Source organism: Epinephelus fuscoguttatus, linkage group LG11, assembly GCF_011397635.1.
Source record: "Epinephelus fuscoguttatus linkage group LG11, E.fuscoguttatus.final_Chr_v1".
Taxonomy (NCBI): Eukaryota; Metazoa; Chordata; class Actinopteri; order Perciformes; family Serranidae; genus Epinephelus; species Epinephelus fuscoguttatus.
This window is the reverse complement of record NC_064762.1, coordinates 32,317,394-32,338,875: the sequence shown is the minus strand read 5'-3', so window position 1 is coordinate 32,338,875 and position 21,482 is coordinate 32,317,394. Positions and strand designations below refer to the sequence as shown.

Genomic DNA, 21,482 nt, shown 5'->3' with positions numbered 1-21,482 from the left:
ACAAAAGACAGTAAACGCTTGGAACGTGTTTCGTGGTTTCAAAGACTGATGAAAGAAGCCTGCATTTAAAGGTGCAGTGTGTGGGATTTAGGGGGATAATTGGAAGAAATGGAATATAAAATAAAAAGTATGTTTTTGTTTCGTGTATAATCACCATAAAATAAGACTCTTCGTGATTTTGTTTGCTTAGAATGAGACATTTATATCTGCATAGGGAGTGGGTCCTCATCCACAGAGTCTGCCATGTTGCACCACCATGTTTCTACAATAGCCCGGAACAGACAAACCAAACACCAGCTCCATACTGGGCCATTTGCATTTTTGTGTCTGTCTGCATGGTTAGTAGCCTCTCTGCAATGAGCCAGACAGTGTTGGAAAAACAGAATTTAATTTGAAATTGCTTTATTCAGTGTTTTTCTCCATTTTAAATCACCAGGTCTGTTTGTTTTGGAGAGGAAGAGACCTCTGTGGATAATTCGGCTTCCAGTAAAAACCTCCTCAACATCTGGATCTTAAGTCATCAGAGAAAAAAGGTGAGCACACATTAGCAGGTCCTGGGCTCACAGATCAGTGCCGGAGAAACACTGATTTGTAACGTTTAGTGTTTTTGCCAAGTTTAATCACCTGGTTTGTTTGTTTTGGAGAGGAAGAGACCTTTGTGGATAATTCGGCTGCTGGTAAATAACCTCCTAAACAATGAACGATACAGAAATCCTAACTTCGAGTTCACGCTTGGCACATAGGAGAAGCTTTAGCTGGCTGCAATTTAAAGTCCTCACTGCTAGATGTCACTAAATGTCACACACTGGGGTGTCGGTGGCTTAGTGGTAGAGCAGGCGCCCCATGTACAAGGCTGTTGCCGCAGTGGCCCGGGTTCGAGTCCAGCCTGTGGCCCTTTGCTGCATGTCATCCCTCCTTCTCTCTCTCCCCCTTTCACACTTACCTGTCCTGTCCATTAAAGGCAAAATGCCCAAAAAAATATTTAAAAAAAAAAAAAAAAAAAATGTCACACACTGCTCTTAAAAGGATGAATATTGGGAAATAAGATCCAAATATTTCTCAGGAATGCTCTCCAAAAGCTGATTCTGTGTCCAAGGACAGATTTTTTGCGTGCGTGTATTTGTGTGTTCACATACTGAGTGTTGAAAGAAAGGCGCCTTCTTCAAACACACTAACAAAACCACAGAAATAACATGCCAAAACTAGATGCCTCTGCATGCCCGCTAGAAACATGGTCAAACTCTTCCATATTATAACTTGGATGTAAAACTAGAGGAGAGAATACGTATGTTGTCTTAATTTGTGTTGTATTATGTTGTCATTTAGAATATCATAAAACTAGAATACACACCACTTTATGACTAATTATCAACTATTCAGGGAATTTGTGATATGTAACAAAGCAATAACCAATATAAAATCCCAAGATAACCTTCAATCCTACCCACAATAATAAACTTCTCAGGATGAGCACCCCTGATAAAACGTATTGTCTCATCTAGATTTGCAAAAACCCACTGACCGGAGCACTGCAGCTGGGAGAGAATCTGAGCGCCTTCAAACTGGTGGCTGATCATCTTCAGGTTTGGCTTAATGCAGCGGACAAAACTGGAGCCCTGCAGAGCACAGAGACATGAAGGGAGATAGAGAGAAACAGAAACCATTACAGTAGCAGCAGGAACCACATAGCAAATCAGAAATTCATGACATCCATCACACTCAGTCTCAGAACATGATGCTCTGTGCGACTCCCGGGAGACAGAAACTGTAGGTGTTTGTCTCTCATGAGATTTTACAGAGCTGTGTCAAAGGAAAGCTCATCTTTACTGCAGCTCTGACATCAAACCATCAGGAAGAAACACTGACCGTGCTGCGGAGCTTGTCCAGGAGAATATTCAGCTGGGTCTGCAGAAAAAAGAGGAAGACGACACATTTTTATGATCAAAGTGAATGTAGATTGGAGTCTAAGCTTATGTAAACCTCAACAAGCTGGGACAAAAAAAATCACAGTCTTTGGTGTAAAAGCTGAAATCTGGTTCATGTAGATTGTTAGTTTTTTTTCTCTGAATCATTCCAAACATCCAAAAAGACACAGCTGCATATCAAACATGAAAAAACATAAAACATACTGTGTGCAATACCAAAAGAACTACTATATATGTATATATACTATTATATATGCTTGTGTATACTTTAAAACAATATGTTTCTGTATGAAATTTCAAATAAATTGTACAACAAAATGACTACAATACGACTTTCGTAAGCGCATGTCTAACTTATGCCGGCCTTTCATTATCACACACACATTCCCATTGCTGGAATACAATCATGTGAGTTTAAACAGTAAATACGGAGGGGGCTCCGGATAGGCACGACAACCTGAACAAGTCTCTGTGCTCTTGTACTGTGGAAAAGGAGGAGACACTGGAGGAGTTGTGGCAGGAACAAGAGTCTGTGTTTAACTTTGGCATGTGTCTAATCCACCAACCGGTGCTTAATTTAGTGAGGAATCTTAATTCTTGAGGCAACAAAATCCATAATGTAAAGTTTGTGTGCGAATCCAGTTTATATCTGTGGATTATGTTGGTGCCAAATTGACAAGAATACTGTCGACATATGACGTCTTTTATCTTGTGTTTCTAGAGTTATGTGTCTTTGCAGATAAGTCATTGTTAATATGATATATTTCTTAGGGGAGTGGCGTAATATTTTATAGGAGCATGATGGGAAATAATTTCAAAAGAAATCTAGTTGTAGTTTTGCAAATAGTGACCCTGCAAGATCCATAGTCTTTGCGAAATCTTAGTGAGTGACTTAAAACTCAGATTGTCTTTAGATGTGAGAGGGTGTCAGTTTTTGCCCTCTAATAGCACTATGGAGCACCAGGATGTGCGCACTCACACAGGTGATGCTTTATACATTCCTGTCAATGATTCCATATTTTTCCACTTATCGCCACTAGCACTGTACACAGTAATGCACCCACAAAGAGGACTGCTCACAAGTAAACATGCAAGGACTGAAAATATCATCTCTGCACATGTTTTATGAGGAAGGAAATACATTTAACATGTCAGACCTCAAAGATTCACAGGCTGTGTTTTAATGAGTTCTTTGTTCACATTTAACATTTTTTTTCTTTTCAGTATTAAAAAGAAACTACTTGATCATGCATACCTTAGCCTGGGAGGCCGACAGACTTACAAACTTACAAATTTACCTAGACAGGAATATGTTAACTAATAATCTTAAAACTCAGAGTGCAACACTACATTAAAACATCCAACCACTGTCCGACCTCATGCACCCTCTTTACAAGGATGGATGTTACTTAGTTAGATAAACAGTCTCAGCTCCTCTGTTTAAGGTTTCACCGAACTAATAAGAGAAGTAACAAACATAGTACCAGGCATGTGAGGGCCCAGGTCAGTCAAGTTAGAAATAGTGATGACAAAAATGAAAGATTTGTCACAATAAACAAGTTCAAAGACACAATTCCTCACCTCAAAGATCATGGGATCATATAAATACCAGCCAGTATAGTTTGAGCAGTTACACTAAGAAAGAAACGTTTCTCTGGATCTAATTTCTCACACTGTTTGCTTTCAGCTGATTAAATATAAAGTCAAACACATCAATGATTAAGTCGAGGAAATCTCCCAATCTGTAATGATACATCACTTCACTGGCACTCAGTCAGCAGGTGCTAATAGCCGAGCACTTTGGCCAACACTACAGTCCTCTTTGCACAGGCGGTGCCAGACTTTCAATGGGATATTGTATTACTGTCTGGAACAAGACAATTAATCTGAGCAAGTTTGGAGCTGAAGATGCTGCTGAGGTGGATGAGTGAGGAATGCAAGGGGGGGAGAAAAAAAAAGCATTTGTCTCTGATAAGCTTTTGTGAAGAAAAGCCTTTCAGTTTGGTATGCATTAGCAAGAATCCTCTTACTTTGCAGGCTGTCGTGGGTCAAGAAGGATTAATTCTTTAGTTTTGATGTGGCACACTTAGAATACCAGCAGGGCACGGTTTCTGATAAGCAGAACTTTCAGAAATTTGCATCATCAACATCTTTGAACTGCAAGTAGTCACAGCTCAGCCATTTGTTTTATCCAGCTTGGAGGCCCAGTCGGGTGGGGTTTGTGATAAGGTTTTGTCTTGGTAAATATTTCAGAATATGCATTTTTAAAATTTTCTCCTTCACAGTGTTTTCATTTATTTTCACATAATATAATAATTTAAAGAATAAATTACAAACAATGCAACAGAAATGCTTCATTTATCAAACTCTTTTATTATTGATGAATCATTAATATTCCAACAAAAGCGGGCTATAACTTTCCCTGCATGGTCGCCACATCCTTCACCCTACAGCTCCTGCTCATTACTGGTTACCTGCAGTGCAGGGGATGCATTATTCAAGCTGGTTCTAGCAATATTTTTTTCCAAGTGACTGTGGACGTGATAAGCACCTGCATTAGGTGAATGTAAATATATGCAGATGTAAATAAATGTATACTAATTAGGGTCAATAACGGAAGGACAGAAGAGCGTGCAGTTACGCCAAGCATACGGTGATCAAACAGTGACAGATTGTAGAGAGGACATTTGGCAACTGCTAGAAGCTATTAGCATAACACCGATGTCCTCATTTGTCCACTAAAGGCTGAAAAGTCCCCTAATCTGTCTACATCATCATATCGGTGTCCTTTGACTGATGTTCTAATAACAGAAACGTAACGTCCAATTAAAGAGCGGAGAGAGGTGGTTTGGCTTGAGAAAATACAACTACAGTTTGTGAAAATTCAATAACCTACGTGTAAAGTTAATTAAGATCAAGCTCCCAGAAACAGCAATGGGCTTTGAGGCCATAGCAACCCCATCTGGTATTTTAGGATTACCTGATGTACACTGGATCACAAAGACTTTTCCCCATATAAAATCATTAGAAAAGACCTAATATAAAACAATGATTGTGAGACGGGTTGCTCCAGTCCTTGATTATGAGGGGCTGAACCATGATCAAAGCCATTGTAAAATACTGTGTCAAAATGTTTGGAAAATTTAGTTACCAACCGGGGAACACATGATCCCCCCGTTAAATCCGAACATAAACTCAGAGAGTTGGCAAAAATTTTGGTACACGAGCTGCCAAGTTGATGTTGTATATGCAGTATCATGGCGACAGGATGTTGTTAGTGTTGATGTTAATAAACATTGTATTAATTCACTTTCCATGACAGTATTTTGCTCAGATGTAATATATAATATGGTATTAGGTTGTAACCGTTAGTTACTGTCCATGTAGAGTAGTGACCCAGAGTAGCTAAAAAACTTATTTATCAGCATTAGTCAGGTGAGGCAGTATTTAAATAGTCTTGGGGGATGTACTGGTGTAGTAACAAGTCTGGGAGAAAATAACTTTGTAATATAAAGTTCATACTTTTATCAATGTGTTGTTTAAATGCTTTGAGTAATATATTACAACACATCTTCTGTGTAGCATCCATGGTGTTTCCACATAATGACTTCAGCTCATAAAGACACTAAAGTTGGAAGAAGGACTTCCCAACTTGGGAAATGGGACCATCAGAGGAGCAGGTGAATGCAGCAATACTCTATTAACACACAGCTGTGACCGCATTACAATTTCAGTATTGCTGCGCCAATTAGTCACCTGTCACCTTGTCATATGGGACACAGAGCTGAAGAGGGCAACCGCCAACGAAAGCTTGAACCATTCATCATCCACTAGGATGAGAACAGTCAGAAGGATGCTACACTGTCATTCAATGAATGCACAAAAAACAAAAAAGTTGCTGGTAAAGAGATAACCTGGGTTTGTATTTTAGTCGCAGAGAACTCACTGTGTCCTGTCGCTACAGCAGAGAATTATTTGTTATTGCTGCCACCAAATTCACTTGCCATTTGTCTCTATCCAAAGCGAAAAAGGCACAACAACGATTTATAGTAGGCTAACAATGTAGCTTTAGCTAGCTTGTGTGTTTGTAGCCTCTTATGCTCATTTTTCTTCAGCCATTGCTGACATTATCATTTTTGTTACAGTGTAGTTTGGATACTCAGCTAGTAACTGGGCTACACTGTGACAAAAATGTTACAGCTGGCAAGTGACAACAGCTCGAGGAAAGTGAGCATTACAGTTACTGATGGTAGATTCATATGTGGTTATAGTGTAACTGCAACATGATGAGCACTTTTTTCTTTCTCCTAACCTCACATATACTAGAGGCCATGGGGAGAGCTCTTGGCTCCAAGTGGCCACAGATTGATGAGGCAGTCCACACTTTCCACTGCGTCTGTGTGTTACTTGGCAACCATTCTACTAAATGTTAATGAGGAACAATATTGCTTAGTGGAATAACAATTATTTGTTATCAAAAAATTGTGGCATTTTTTCTTTTCCATTTTTTTTTTTATTTCATGAAACATTGCTAACCGTTTTATAAAGGCAATAAGCCACATGAAGCCGGAGTTCATAGTGATTTTTCGGACAGCTGTCTTCTGTGCGGTGATACAGTTGGCAGGTGTAGTTTGGTACAAAGAAAATAGTTCCCACTTGAAACTGCTCACCACAAGGTCTATGGATTATCTTGAGTAGCCATGTCACGATAACCTGAAAGAGACATTACTGCTGAGTTTTTCAAATGTATTTTTTGGTGCTTTGAGCACCACAAGTTGAGTGCCATCTATTTCCACTGTGTTCCAGACTGATAAATCAGCACTACAAGTGAAAGGAAAAATATGTATTTATGATTTTTAGGGAGAACTGTCCCTTTAAAAGACCACTTACTGAAACTAATGGCTGGCTTGTTTCAAATCCCTTTAAAGTGTCTGTAAAGCACTCTGAAACAGCCTTGTGTATGAAATCTGCTGTTTATTAATAACTTATTTACATCCTCTAGTGGCTTTTCCATCAGTCCTGTTAATGTGATGCATTCACCAGTGATTAATGACAACCATTTAATAAATATGACATTCAGAGCCCGCACCATGCGGTGCATTTTGGGGTGCTCAGCAGGACAGTACACGCTGCTTCTGTCTTTCACATTCAGGCTAAAGAAGATTGACTTATCAGCTGTGTCTGGATGAGCCTTTGAATAGGACACTCTTGTTATGATGTATTCAGTCCCTGTTATTGGGACAAAGCTACGGTGTCTGGTTATAATGAAAACCTCTACGCCCTCCACGCTTCACGATTTCCCTCCGTCACTGCAGCCAGAAGGCAGCGTCTCCCGTCACCTCGGCTGATGCAGATTTATCACTGCTCGTTTTCACCAGCCACCTCTCTCTTCTATGCCCAGAGCTCTGTTCCTGTCTGCCTGTTTTGGATCCTGCTCGACACCTTTCTGAACTTTAATCATAGCTTGGATAGAGAGATGGGACCCAGGGCAGAGGAGGGAGAGGAGGAAGAGGAGAGCCAACGGGATGAAGAGGCTTTAGGATAACACTACAGGTAACACAGCTCACAGGTAATAAGAACTCAATCTACTCGGCATAATGTTCAAAACCACCCTGAGACAAGCTCTGTGGTTTGTTTTCCAGTATCTTCTACACTTGTAAACATCTTGCAGACACACATTTAAAGACATTTTAACTAATATCAGTTGTGTTTGTTTGTTGTTTGGGATTAGGATATCAGTTTTAGTCTGCTTGTAGAAGAACTTTTGGTATGATTAATATGATCTTCTGGAGAAAACCACTACAGATCAACACAATATCCACTAATATCCACAATCACAATGCAATCCAACAATATTGTACATTTCTTTGCACAACTGGGCAGGAGCTCTCTAATCTCTAGCAGTGACCTTAACATTTTTGCTTTATGTGTTTTCTCTTGTTCCCATCATTCACCTTTGTTTGACCTCTTTTGATGTTGCAGGTGACCTTGCCCTTTCCTGACATCGCAAATAATTCACTGAATAAGATGCAGAAGAGGTATGGTTACAAAATTATGCCAAAAAAGGTTTTTTAACATTATTAAACAGTAACAGATTTCATTCAATGGTCATTCTGACAACAAAATTTTAGGACAACCTACGCAACTCAGAATTTCTATACCATAACAAAAAGCTGTGTCTTTGGCGTGCATTCAGCAACAGACCCACAGGGATATAAATGACTGCAGAATTTTTAGCCAATATCTCACATTTTAATTTAAATATATGGTATTGCTATTATATGGTAAAACAAACCTAATTTGCCTGATGCAAAAGTACGAGCAGTTAGTGTTAGGTAAGAGTACTCCCCTCCGTCAGACAGAAATCAAAAGTATTCCATTTTGGTGAGTACTTGCCCAATTCAACTATTTGTGAACAGTTTCACCCAACTTAAATCAGCCTTTGACAGATTTTTAGGGTTCAGACATAGACTGCAAAATAAAAACAATAATATTAATAATGGACGTGGTCACCACGATGTCTCTCACTGGCTTCTTGTCCTAAAGCCATGAGTTAGGCATTGTAGATGTTGCCACATTAGCAACATCTGTTATAGTTGCGCAAAATTAAGTTATATAAATATTCACTTCTGTACAGCTGTCATGAACAGGGAACTGAACTATAGAGACCAAAACCTTTTTTGTATCATCATTATGTTTATTTCTGCTGTGAAGTTGGGCATTTTAACATGGGGTTGATGGGAATTGACTCTTTTTTGGAGACAGGCTCAAGTGGCCATTCAAGAAACTGCAGTTTTGGCACTTCGCAGTGGCTTCATTTGGGTTAAGATTACATTTTTTCTTGAAAAGAGGAAAAGCTGTAGCGGCGTAGGGATTTAAAGGGCAACACACAACAGCAGAATCAACATCCATATCACACCAAACATAATGTAAAAACAAAAGAAGCAGGAAAGGTATTTTAGCTTGTAAGTGAGATATTGCAGCCTTTCTGTTTTGATGTTACATGATGTTATTGTTAGAGATGGGGACCAAGAAACGTTATGATATTGGTACCAGCTCCTGATTGGTCAACGCCAAAATAACGATAAGCTCTGGCATTTTGAAATTCCTAACGGCCCTCTAATGATTATAAAGCTGTTTGCATCAGGTTGGCGTTTGGCGTTGCAAAAATTTACATTTTGTGGTCTCCAGTCACGGTTGATGGAGCAGGACATTCAAAAGTGTGAGCACACTTTGTGAAGGTTGTTTTCAAGTAAATTTCTTTGACTAAACTTCTTTGGTCATTTGTGATTTTGTTTAAGTTTAGCTTCTGGTAGTGAAGCAGCATTAAGACACATCACCACCAGACATTTGTAGCAATTGCTCCCCCCTCATTATATACACAAGAAAAACTCAGGGAAAAAAAACACATAATAATAAAATAACTGCTGAATCTTTTCACATGTTCTCATGTCATGTCTATTAATTGCACTAGAATATGGAGAGAGCAGCATCACTAATAATGTTTCCTTGTGTGCTGCTCTTCAAATGTGGCAGGACACGTTTCGCAAATATCCCCCTCACACTCTCCCCCTTCGTGTTTCCTGTCTCCCCTGTGTACAGTCAAATAAATATAACAAAACACATCCTTAAGAGCGTCCAGAAAAACTCTACCTGGATAAAACCACACAATGCAGTGTTTTCACAAACGGAGACTCCTAACATCAAAGTGCAGCTCTGGATGAAGGATCTAACACCCTACTGATGGACAGAGTCCATACAGTCTCAGCAAGGATCTGCGATGTATCACACATATAAATCATGTCTCTGTACGCATGAGAGGATAAAATATGTGTACATCAAAGACAGCGGTGTTCCTGTGAATATCAGAAAATATCTCCCCGCTGCCTGTACTGTACACCACGCTGCTCTCTGGCACTGACTCTGATAACAGAGGCAGCCATTGTTCCCTCGGGCTATGTGCTTTTTTTGGGGGGGTTTTCAGACACATGACTGAGTGGAGCCAAGCGCTGTGGGTTTTTTGCTATTGGTTAGGTGACATATTAGAGCACATATCAAGGTGAGATGCTGAGCTGAACTCAGTGAAATTTCACAGAGAAAAGTGCACCTTCTTCTGCACTGACGGAGAGAGTCTTTGTGTTCCCATGAGATAGAGTTACAGCCAGCAGGTTTATGGGACTTTGAGGCCAATACCAATACCGGTATCTGAGAGTTTAACAATATATCATCATCATTATCATCATATTTGTGATAAGGATGCCTTATTTTTAACTCCCTATCCTGAAGATGCACTTAAGGGACCTCTGTGAAGGTGAACCTGAGCGCTGGCAGCTTCATCCTGACCATAACAACCACTGTCAGATCTATATCCCGTAAGAAGGCCAAAACCAGGCCTGCTTGTTTAAGGTGCTGCGTGTTGCATTTCCAAGCCTCCATAAATCATTGATTCCTGATAAGTTGGTGTCATCAGTACAGTTTTGGCAAGAGTAGGTAGAGCAGTAGATCTGTTATGGCAGAATGCAGATTTTGTGTCCTGCTGTTTAGTTTTGGTCCTTTGTGTTTGGTTTTTCCTGCATATCTGCACAGTTTAAGTTTGATCTACCATTAGTGTATTAATCTGTTTTCTAATAATTAAACTTTTTAAATTGCATTTTTACCAATTGATCCTGAACTAGAGATGCAGTTGCACTGAGTTAGAACTCAGTAACTTCAAACCACTGCCTCAATAGACAGCACAAATGTCGAGATCTGAAGGTCTGAAGCACACCTTTAATTAAATGTTTTGACAGACAGGAAGTCCTCATCACAGTAAGAGGACTTTTAATTGCCTGTGTCCAGCTAATACTGGCATCTGAGTGCAGCAGCATTCTTCCAGCTTGCAGCGATGACTGTTTGCAACAACTACTTGGCACAGTATCATGTTTTGGAAATATATAAAATATAATAAATATTATAATTATAAGAGGTTTGAAAGGTTTATTGTGGATGTTGATGTCATTTATATCTGCAAAACCCAAACTTGTCCTTTCAATTACGTAATAAATACTGTCACTTCTACCTGATTGATTGGTGATTCCCAGTATTTTCACTCCATGAAGAAGCATGTTTGCCCAGACTGACTGGTGTCCTAGGGTAGAGGGTAGGTTTGAAAGTAAGGGAGCTCCAATTGATCAGCCTTCAATCATTATTTTCATTCAAAATATTTTGATTGGTGGTCTCCATATAGGCCAATTAGAGGAGCCGATCAGATAATGCCAAACACAATTTGTAGTGAGGTAGTGACACTAGAATTGACTGAAATGTTTAGTGTAATCTGATGATCAAAACTTAAATTTCAACAATTTCCATTGACTAAAATTATGCTAATATAGTGAAGTTTTCAAGACTTTTTTTTTGGGTAAAGATTTTTTTCGGGCATTTTTAAAGGGATAGTGCACCCAAAAATGAAAATTCAGCCATTATCTAATCACCCATATGCCGACGGAGGCCCTGGTGAAGTTTTAGAGTCCTCACATCCCTTGCAGAGATCAGCGGGGGGAGCAGCCAGCACACCTGATGGCAGATGGTGCCCCAGACTAACGTCCATTTTGTGACTGTACACAAAATTGAATCCACAGAGTATCTCCATACTGCTCATCCATAGTGATCCAAGTGTGCTGCTGTGTGATCTCTGAAGAGCAGCAGTCTCGTCAGTACTGATGTCCAGATTCTCAAGTGCAGGCATCGCCAATTCCCAGTCTGAGCAGCAAAGACTTTCCTCCTCCATTGGCATTGCTTTGCATTTGAAACAACTACACCACCAGGTTTCCAGTGCTCGACTCCGGTATTCTGCGGCTGGCTGAGGGTTAGGCTCATGAGCTGCGGTGGCTGCTTCATCCAGTAGCCTGAGTTCCGTCCGTATACTCGGGCTCAAACAAATACGGCTCAACAAAGAAATGCTGTTCCTCCTCAATTTCAAAGTCTTCAGACATGTTGGGCTGTCCTTTGCTAAAAGACCATAGTGCAAATTATCTTTTAGCTACTGTGGTTACGTTGTCTCTCCCTGCGGTGCATGTGTCATGTGATGTAAACACGGGTGAGCAAAGCTCAGGCTTTCTCTAGTCTCACGCAGGCGCACACACATGAACGCGGAGCACAGAGAAGCAGTCAGAGCTACAGGCTAGAGTGAGGCTAAAAACAGAGTTCATATAACGTTTTTCGAAACAACTTTTTATGTCGCGGCTGCAGCACACTTGGATCACTATGGATGAGCAGTATGGAGATACTCTGTGGATTCAATTTTGTGTTCTTGGACGTTAGTCTGGGGTGCCGTCTACCATTGGGTGTGCTAGCCGCTCCGCTCGCCGATCTCCTCAAGGGGTGTGAGGACTCTAAAACTTCACCAGGGCCTCCGTCGGCATATGGGTGAGTAGATAATGGCTGAATTTTCATTTTTGGGTGCACTATCCCTTTAAGCCTTTAATGGATAGGACAGATGAGCGTGAAGGGGGGAGAGAGAGAGGGATGACATGCAGCAAACAGGGCCACAGGCTGGAGTCGAACCCGGGCCGCTGCAGCAACAGCTTTGTACATGGGGCGCCTGCTCTACCACTAAGCCACCAACGCCCCAGATCTAAGACTTTTAGTTAACTAAAATTCGACTACAAAGAAACAGGATGAGGCTGACTACATATGAAACTACATATGGAATTTGACACAGGACTAAAATGGACAAAATTAACACTAGTTGCCTCAATATTTTTTATTAACTTGGCATGTTGCGCACATTTTGCTTTAATTCTGTTTTTATCCAATAAAATTTTATTTATTTCATTCCACAAGGAAGCTATGTTCGTTAAGCTCTGAGCTGCTCCCAAAGAGCAGGCCTCTGAAAAAAAGAGAGTGTTTCACATAGTTATAGCCAATATACAAACAGCAGTTAATCCATTGTACTTTTTCATCTCTTAATTTTAATAATATATTCTAATATATAATTTGGTAAAAAATTGTTAAATAAATAGATAATGCTGCACAATATGCAGAAGTCTTCAAATGGACTCTGTGATGGGTATCGGCCGATACTGCGTCCAGTGATCTGTGATCTTCAAAAAAAAAATCCTGATGCAATAAATGGCTTAGATGAGAATAACAGCCCATCCAAGCACCAACTACTTGAAACAAAGGTGAAACCACGTCCACCTGCACTGAATGCTAACACTCAAAACCAAGTGAAAAGCCAACTGTTATAGAGGAGGGGTGAGATGCAATAAATCGCTAAATTGCCCACATTTTTGGACAGTCTCTTCTGGAAGACATTCATAGTGTTGCACTCCTAAATTACACTAAGTTCCCACATCAGAGAGGTGAAAATGGGAGGGGTGTTACAGACAGTTAGCTATAAAATAAGCACCTCATTGGGATTTTTTTAGACTCTTAAAGAATCAAAAACAAAGAAACCAAATCTGTAAACGCTTCTGGACTTTAATATGTCCTGTTAGAAACCTCCACACAACAAAAACAGCACAAGAGGCAAAAAGATGTTTGAGTGGAGAATGTGGGTCACTTCAATGGAAGAAGAATTAAACTTTACTTTTATATCCAAAAACTGCATCCATAAAAACATCTGACACAGAAAATCAATCTGGGAAGAATACTTTTCTCTGAAGTGGTTTCAGGATAATGAATCATCTTCATTTCACCTAAAACTCACCTTAAACTTGTTGCCAACGCTGATAAAGCTGAGTTTTCCCGCCTTCTGCTTCACGTCTTTGCTGTTGTTGGAGTTCTCAAAGAGTTCTCGCACGAAGCGGTCCTTGGACTCACTGACCAGACACTCCAGAGACATGTGCAGAGCGTCGTTGTTCTTCTCCACAAACTTGATCTGAGAAAGGGACATTTTTCAAACAGACTCAGAAACATGTTTTCAGACTCCGGGGATGTGCTGCGCTGCTCTGTTGCTTAACTTGAAGGCCTCTGTTTCAGGTTCACCTTCGTACACAATTTCAGAATCCTATTACTTTTTCAAATTTTCATTTTTTGGTTGGTTGTTGTTTATGACTCACACTGCCCCTGCTACCTCTGCACTCTGTACAGGTGAAGAATAATATTCAGTCTCATTATATGAGACAGTGCAACAACAGTGTTTCCATATGATTTTGGGGTTTATTTAAAATGCACTGTCATCTGAATGGTCACTTGCTTTGGTCAGAAGTGTTTTCTTAAGTCCACTGATCAAAGAAAATGAAATAAATTATTTTATGTGACATTAATTTCAAAGATGGCTCCAGGAAAGCAGAGCGGAGCATGATTTGTGAACGCACCGTCTCGTAGCACACGGCTCCTGCAAAGTGTCTGATAATAAATCCTTCATCATCCCTCACGTTCCTGTGGATGGCCAGCTTAGACTTCCTGGGTACCTGAGGGACAGACACACACACACACACACACACACACACACACAGCAAAACACTTACACTCAGCAGACTCCCTGCATATTTTCCATTTACAATGACATGCTAATTCCCAGTCCTGTCAATCACTCTGGGCTGAGAATGAAGATTAAGAGTCAGTGTTCAGTAATTTGACTGTCAGCTACACCACATCACTCTGAGGCTGAACATCACTCCTCACGCAAACTCATTGTATCGGCACAATGTGAAATGACCCTGACTGTAAGACCTACACGGCCTTTGGTATATTTGTTTATGGATAAAAAACATAATCAGAAATTCTGTTGTAAAAATCAATTGTTACTTTTACATAAAAATACAGGGAAAGTAAAGCAGTACACACAAAAACAATCACATTTTTTAAGTTATTTAAAGGTATTTGTGACATGCAAAAGATAACTGGGCTTTCCATTGCCATGTAACCTACTTAGAGAGAGAAATAGATTTAAAGGGCTAGTTCACACAAATTCCAAAACTTAACAAAACATGTTTTCTTTATGATATTGAGCAGAGACCTTTGGTTTTGTGTGTGTACTGTATTTGGTGTCACCCAACTCTGCCACCCCAATAAAACTGGCAGTAAAAAAAATTACTGCCTCTTTAACCAATGGCTCTATCTGTTTGTTTTGTCATTTCCAAATGTGATAAACATAATAAAGCGCTCTCCCTTCAAGTTCTTGGAGGTGATTTATTCTGGGAGTGCAGACTTGGCTGTTTAAAGTTTTTGGTGGACGGCAATCTTCCAACAGGAGATTCTGTGACACTGCTTGTTATAAGCACTAGGCAGACATTCAGACAAATACCCTTATTCGCTGTCTTGCAAAGAGCTAAACGAGAAAATTGATGTGAATCTTAGGTTGTTGTGTTAAGCCAGAGCTGGAGTCAAGATGTTCGTTAGCATAGCTTAGCATCAAGACTGAAAGCAGGGGAAAACAGCTACGTAATTGAAGCATATTATTAAGTATTTAGAGGGAACAAATTGAGGATACAAATCACTAAGCTGAGAGAATGAAATAAGTATATTCAGCGCACAATACTTTTAAGGAACCATTTATCAGAAACATTTATGAGTCATACAGTAGGGCTGGTAATGTATTGATACTGATATCAACATAAGAGACTGGATATTATCTTAGATTTTGGATACTGTATTATCATAAGGGTTGTCTTTTCCTGGTTTTAAAGGCTTTAATGGCACAACTTCTTTCTTGTGTTTCAGAGTCACTCACAGTGAGGCGGAAGTGGTCCTTGTGTTTGTTGTGAACAGTGTCAGCAAAGTGCTGGTCACTGGGTTGAGGTAGTCGGTTCTCTTCGTCCAGTATGTCCAGGATGCCGACCACCTTGGCCTCCACAAGGTCTGTGAAGAAAGCATGAGAAGCATGAGAAAAGCCACACCGTCTCAACGCTGTTAATGAAAGCTGCTGCGGATTACCAGAGGCCACCGGGCAACGCGACCAATTAAATCAAGGACGGGTGATGTAGACGATTAAAAATCCAATTAAAGTTAAAGTGAATGGGAAAAGGTGTGGAGAACAGTTTCTCCTTGACCTAGTCTGACTCAAGAGGTAATGGGGGGAGCAAATTTCGATGATGATGATTACTATCATTATTATTATTATCATTAACTTTACAGTGTAGCATACTTGGAAGGTGCAAAAGCGGTTTATCTTATCACTATGATTTCAGGAAAAGTAATTTTAGAGTTGAGCATCTTTCAATATTAAAACTCAAACTCATTTATCAAAAACTAGTTTAAAGGTCTAGTGTGAAGGATTCAGTACCATTTAGCAGTGAGGTTGCAGAACTCAAACTTGTACTAGCAGAAACTGAACTGATTGTAGCATGTGTGTAATTGTCAAGCCTACAATGCTGTGTCTCTAATATGTAATCAGCCTACTTAGACAAGTCTGCAGGTTTAAATACATATGGTTAATGCTGGTCGTGGCAGATGGGCAGCTGAATAAAACCATGTTGCTAACAAACAGCTTCTGTCGTTGGAAGAAGTCATCTTAGGACGCATTCACACTGACCCTATTTGGTCTGGTTTAAACGAACCCTGGTCTGCTTCACTGGATAGTTCGTTTCATTTGGAGTGGTGTGAACGCTCATTCGAACTCTGGTGCGGACCAAACGAGCGAACCCTGGTCCGCTTGAAAACTAGGGGTCTTGGTTCACTTGTAAGTGAACCCTGGTGTGGTTCGCTTACAGTGGGAAATGCAAACGGACTATCCAGTGAACCAAAGGAGGAAGTGAACCAAAGAGACAAAGTGACGTCTAGCACAGTGCATTTTGGGTAGGGAAAAAAAAAAACAGCCAACAGCTTGAACCCGGAGAAGCAGTCTTTAAATTGTTTAGCGAGAGGATGGCAGCACCCGGATTTAGTCAGTTGGCAGATCAGTGTTTCATCAAGGTAAAAAAACAAAACAAAAACTTGACAGTATTGAAAATCTTATCTTCAGGATTTCTTCAAACCCTGGTATACTGTTATACCTTGAAACTGCCTAAGCCTCAGAGATTGTATCGTATTAAGTTGCTGTGAGTATTAAATTGACCACTTCTAAGCAGAAGGCAGAATATAACCTTATAGCCTATCTGGGCAAAGCCTCTCTTCCTTCAGGCAGCTGCCTCTGTCTCACTCAGACTCAACCTGGGTCTGTGTCTGCAGCTGCCTGGAATAGAGAGAAGAGATGTTACTGTCAAATATTCAGATGGCACTTGAATGTCTGACTGATAGAATCTTTGACTTTCAGGGGGCAGCCCTATTTCAAGCTGATGAAAACATAGTTATGAATATTATATATCATTCCTGACAATAGATGTCCCTAAATCCTAAACACTGAACCTTTAAGAAAACCAAAAATGTGAAATACAAAAAATTGGCTTGACTTTATAAGCTCTTATGGACCTACTATTATATTATTTACTAATTTCTCTGGTCGTAATGCAACATACTGTATTCTCTGGGATAGCTATTCAGATAAATCTCATGTTATGTGTTATCAACCAGTAGCCAGTGACTGGCAGCTCACAGTGAGAACTATGTAGACGCCCAGTTCATACAGTAACCAACAAGATCAAAAACATTACTAGGTAGTAGGAAGGTCAGTGCCACAGTGAACCTGACAACATGCTTGAAAGGTGTGTGTAAAACAGACGCACGCTACAGGAGAGCTGCACTGACAAGCAGGAAGTTATGGAGGATGATTCACTGAGTCTTTCTGAGTAATGTTTTCTGACATGTACACAGAAGAGCTGTTTGATACAGACTCCTACTCACTAACTCGCTCCGTCCAACTAACCGAGAGACCAGAGGAGCCTCTACAAAGCAGCCAGACTTTCTCCTGAAACCCTCGGAGACATCCCCTCATCCTTTCATCCATCCCTTCATCCCTTCATCCACCCCCTCTACCTGCTCCCAGTAACTGCAAACAACATGAACACAGACAGGAACAAAACTGCTAAACTGAATAAAATGTTAACAAATAAATCGCTCTTTTAGACTTTGTTTTGTGAAGTTGTAGATATTTTCCGTTTGTTTCTAATCTTTGTTTTAATTTCTGCTTCGTCTTGCATGCATTCATGTATCTTCTGCCTGTACAGATTTAATTTTCTGCTACATCGAGTGAGATTTTTATGTTCTCTCTGGTTTCTTTGTGTGGACAGAGTAACTGCTGCTTCCCCAACACACAACAGGAGCCGAAGCAAACAAATACATTGTGGTAATCTACAGATTCGAGCCAATAAACAGAGCTCATTGTAAACAGTCTGTGTTGGCCAGACCACTGCCTCCCTCCAGCTGACTCCGCTGTAGTTAAGCATCTAATATTGATGCCATTTCACAGAGCTGAGACATCAGCAAAAAGCATAATTAACCTCCTTCACCTCTAAATCACCTCTCATCTATCTCCCTCCCCATTTATGAAGACACGTTTCAGTCAGGACAGGAGTTCACATACTCTGGGGCTTCATCACTTTGCCTCTTTACTTTGTCTGTCCATGAAACAGCGCAGAGGCTCCGGGGTCAAACTGTGGAGAGGCAGCTCTCACAAAACCCAGAGCTCAGAGCCAGCAGCACATTAAGGCCAATAATGAGCAGCATGCTGCTGCTCAGGGCTCATAAACACAACTTCTCCTCCCGTATAGCTCCAGAAGATTGGAGGCAAACAACCCTTGAACGAGAGAATTAAAAACACGAATACTACAAAGCAACGGCAGCAGCAACCGTGTAAAACCTCAGGCAGAGACTTGAAAACACTTTATCTGAGAGAGTATTAGAGATTGAGTAATACATACAGCTATGCAGTGCAGAAGCAGAGGAAACACAAAGTCTGAAGTAAATCTCAAGTCCTGGCAATGAAGTACAGATTCAAGTCTAGATCAAGATCAACAAGTTCCAATTCAGTACCTAGAAGCTGTAATTCAAGTTTCATGTCAAGTCTCAAGTCAACACCAACAAGTCCAGAGTCAAGAAAGGAAAGTCTTTCATCAAGGGCCAAGTTGAGACCTAAGAGTCCCAGGTCAAGATCTGCAAGTTCCACATTTCCAAGTCAAGTTTCAATTAAATATGTACAAGTCACAAATCAACTCCACTGTCAAGTCCTGAATCAACACCAACAAGTCTGAGGTCAACACAGGAAAGTCACAGGTCACAAGTTAAGATATAAAAGTCCTGTGTTGAGACCAGCAAGTCCCACACAGGACCGTTAAGTCTCAGGTCACGTCTCAAGACAAACAGGTCCCAATTGAAGACAGAAGAGTTGCAAGTTATGTCAAGCTAATATTTACAACACCCAGAACAAGACTGGGAAGTCACAAGTCAAGTCACAAGACAGAAAACTCCCTTGTCTGTCCCAAATCAAGAACTTCAAGTCCCATAACAAGACAGGAAGTCAACACCAATGAGTGTTTGTGTGACTAATAGGAAGAACAATTTATGAAACTGGTCCAGTATTGCTGCAGACACCATCAAGGGCATGTTAGCACCATCAATTTACGTCCACTAAAGGTGCTTGTTTTCACCACTGACAGGCTCAGATTATTATTCTAGGTGCCTGGCAATAGTATGGAAAGGATACCTACAGAGATAAACCTTTTTGTAAAAGACTAAGATCTTTTTTTGTTTAACCAGTAACAACCCCAAAGTTGTTATAACAACTCCTGCCAGACTCCATTTAAATACACAGTAGTTTTATCACCATAAAACACACTTCATTTAAAGTCAACAGAAATAAAATAAAACTCGCAGAAACCATCTTCATTTGTCGTTCCTCTGTTCCAACAATCCTCATCTCTGGTTTGGTTGAAACAAACCCTTAATTCACCCAGTTAAATGTGAAAATATGCTAGCTCTGTACAAGCTAACATTACTATTTATTAAAATAGTCTGGTGGAATTGGCGGTAGCAATTTCAGAGCTGTTTTTGGTAAACCAAAAAAGATCTTACTTTTTAACAAAAAGGTCTATCTCTGTAGGGATCCTAGCCATAATGTTTTCAGACACGTAAAACAACAATCTGAGCCTGTCAGTGGCAAAAACAAGTACTTCCCATTTGTCACTTAGATGCAAAAACATGGGAAAATAGGGTCCAGGTTGGAAAATACCAAACTTACCCCATACAAACTACAAGACTCAAACAAATACAGGGAAGTCTAACGTCAAGTCCAGCAGAGTCAGGGCAAACAAGTCCCAACTTACAACCTACAAGTCCCATGTCAAGATAGAAAGGTCCAAGTCAGGTCACAACTTAAGAACTAAAGGTTCCTGCTGTTTTCATCTACATGTCAGCACACATTCTGCAGGCAGAAAGGTTTTATAACCCATGATGCACTGCAGAAACTAAATTCAGAATCAAACCAAGAAGAAATATCTCATGTCAACTGTATAAGTACATTATCGGTCAACTTAGAGTAGACACTTTTCATTAACTGCACCTGATTAATTCACTGTTCTGATGTATTTTGAATGCTTCTAGACATTCAAGCACCCTCCGAATATTTGACAATATCAGTGTTTCCTAAAATATATGAAATACATTGACTGCTCAGTTAAAGATGAGTATCCCCAGCGTTCTGTGTTCTCTTCCTGTGGGTCTTGTTATGTCTTGTTACATTACGTGTTACGCATGGGCAAAAATAAGTTATGCAAAAATATAAATAAACATTCAACACCTTTGCAAAGAATAACCACTGAATATGGACGACGAGCAACTGGAGCTGCTCTGAATGCACAACCATGACAGCCGAATGATGAGTGGTGTCTTCATACCTATGCAGTCCTGATTGTCGACATAGTGAACCTCGTTGACTCCGAGCCCCTCCCTCTGGTACAGCTCTTGCTCCTGGAATGCAAACGAGAGATTTCTAATGAGAATCTATAATGATATTCTCAGCGTGTATGGCATTCGTCTAATGAGGAGAACGATGACTGTGTGGTTCCGCCTGGAGGGCATTCTAGCTCTCTAACAAATGGCACTTAGACCACCAGGCTTTCTGCCATTACACTTTGAGGCAGAATGAGCATCTTAAGGTTGTGGCTTTCATGTTGGATGATGCTCACAGATTTTTGGGTGTCAACATCTTCAAGAATGTAAATGAGGAATTTAAGGTCAAAAGAGACATCTAACATGTGGGACAAAAGGCCACAATTGTTACAAGATGATCAAAATTAAAGTCAAATAAAATATCATTGAACTTTTAATGATGCTTCATTTTTAAGAAGTTCAAACAAAGTTAAAACAGATGTGGCTTTAATGATGAGCTGATTATATTTTGTTATGGATCCAAAACTTTTGGTATTGCGATGAAACTACAATTACACAACAGTGACATTTCAGATCTCTGTGTCATCAGTGGAGCAGCATTTCTTTAACAATTTATTTTGTCGAAACACACCACACCAAACAAAAGTAAAACCATTACAGAGGCTGTGGCTTTCCAAGGTCGACGCCTTCTCAGCGTTGGTGGAGGTTTAAGCATTCTAGTGCCTTCGAGTTCATTACGTGAAGACCCTGAGTTACAAAAAAAATTATATATCAAGCATCATTATTTTCCCAGAATAAAATGTGGTGTTTCGGAACATTGTGAACTTGGACAGCATCAGATTTCACGCTGCTAATGGTTGCTTGGCTGCT

At 40.1% G+C, this 21,482-nt stretch overlaps 1 protein-coding gene across 6 annotated transcripts in view; it reads right to left on the bottom strand.

Annotated features, from left to right (window-relative positions):
• Window positions 1-21,482, bottom strand: part of myo6a (myosin VIa) — a 185,631-nt gene that overhangs the window by 71,143 nt on the left and 93,006 nt on the right. For all 6 annotated transcript variants that reach the window (XM_049590924.1, XM_049590925.1, XM_049590926.1 and 3 more), the window contains exons 15-20: window positions 20,618-20,690; window positions 15,583-15,710; window positions 14,225-14,320; window positions 13,615-13,785; window positions 1,867-1,905; window positions 1,523-1,616 (exon numbers count right to left, since the gene is read on the bottom strand). In XM_049590924.1, coding sequence (XP_049446881.1) covers window positions 1,523-1,616; window positions 1,867-1,905; window positions 13,615-13,785; window positions 14,225-14,320; window positions 15,583-15,710; window positions 20,618-20,690 — 601 coding nt within the window. The remainder of the gene's footprint in view (window positions 1-1,522; window positions 1,617-1,866; window positions 1,906-13,614; window positions 13,786-14,224; window positions 14,321-15,582; window positions 15,711-20,617; window positions 20,691-21,482) is intronic.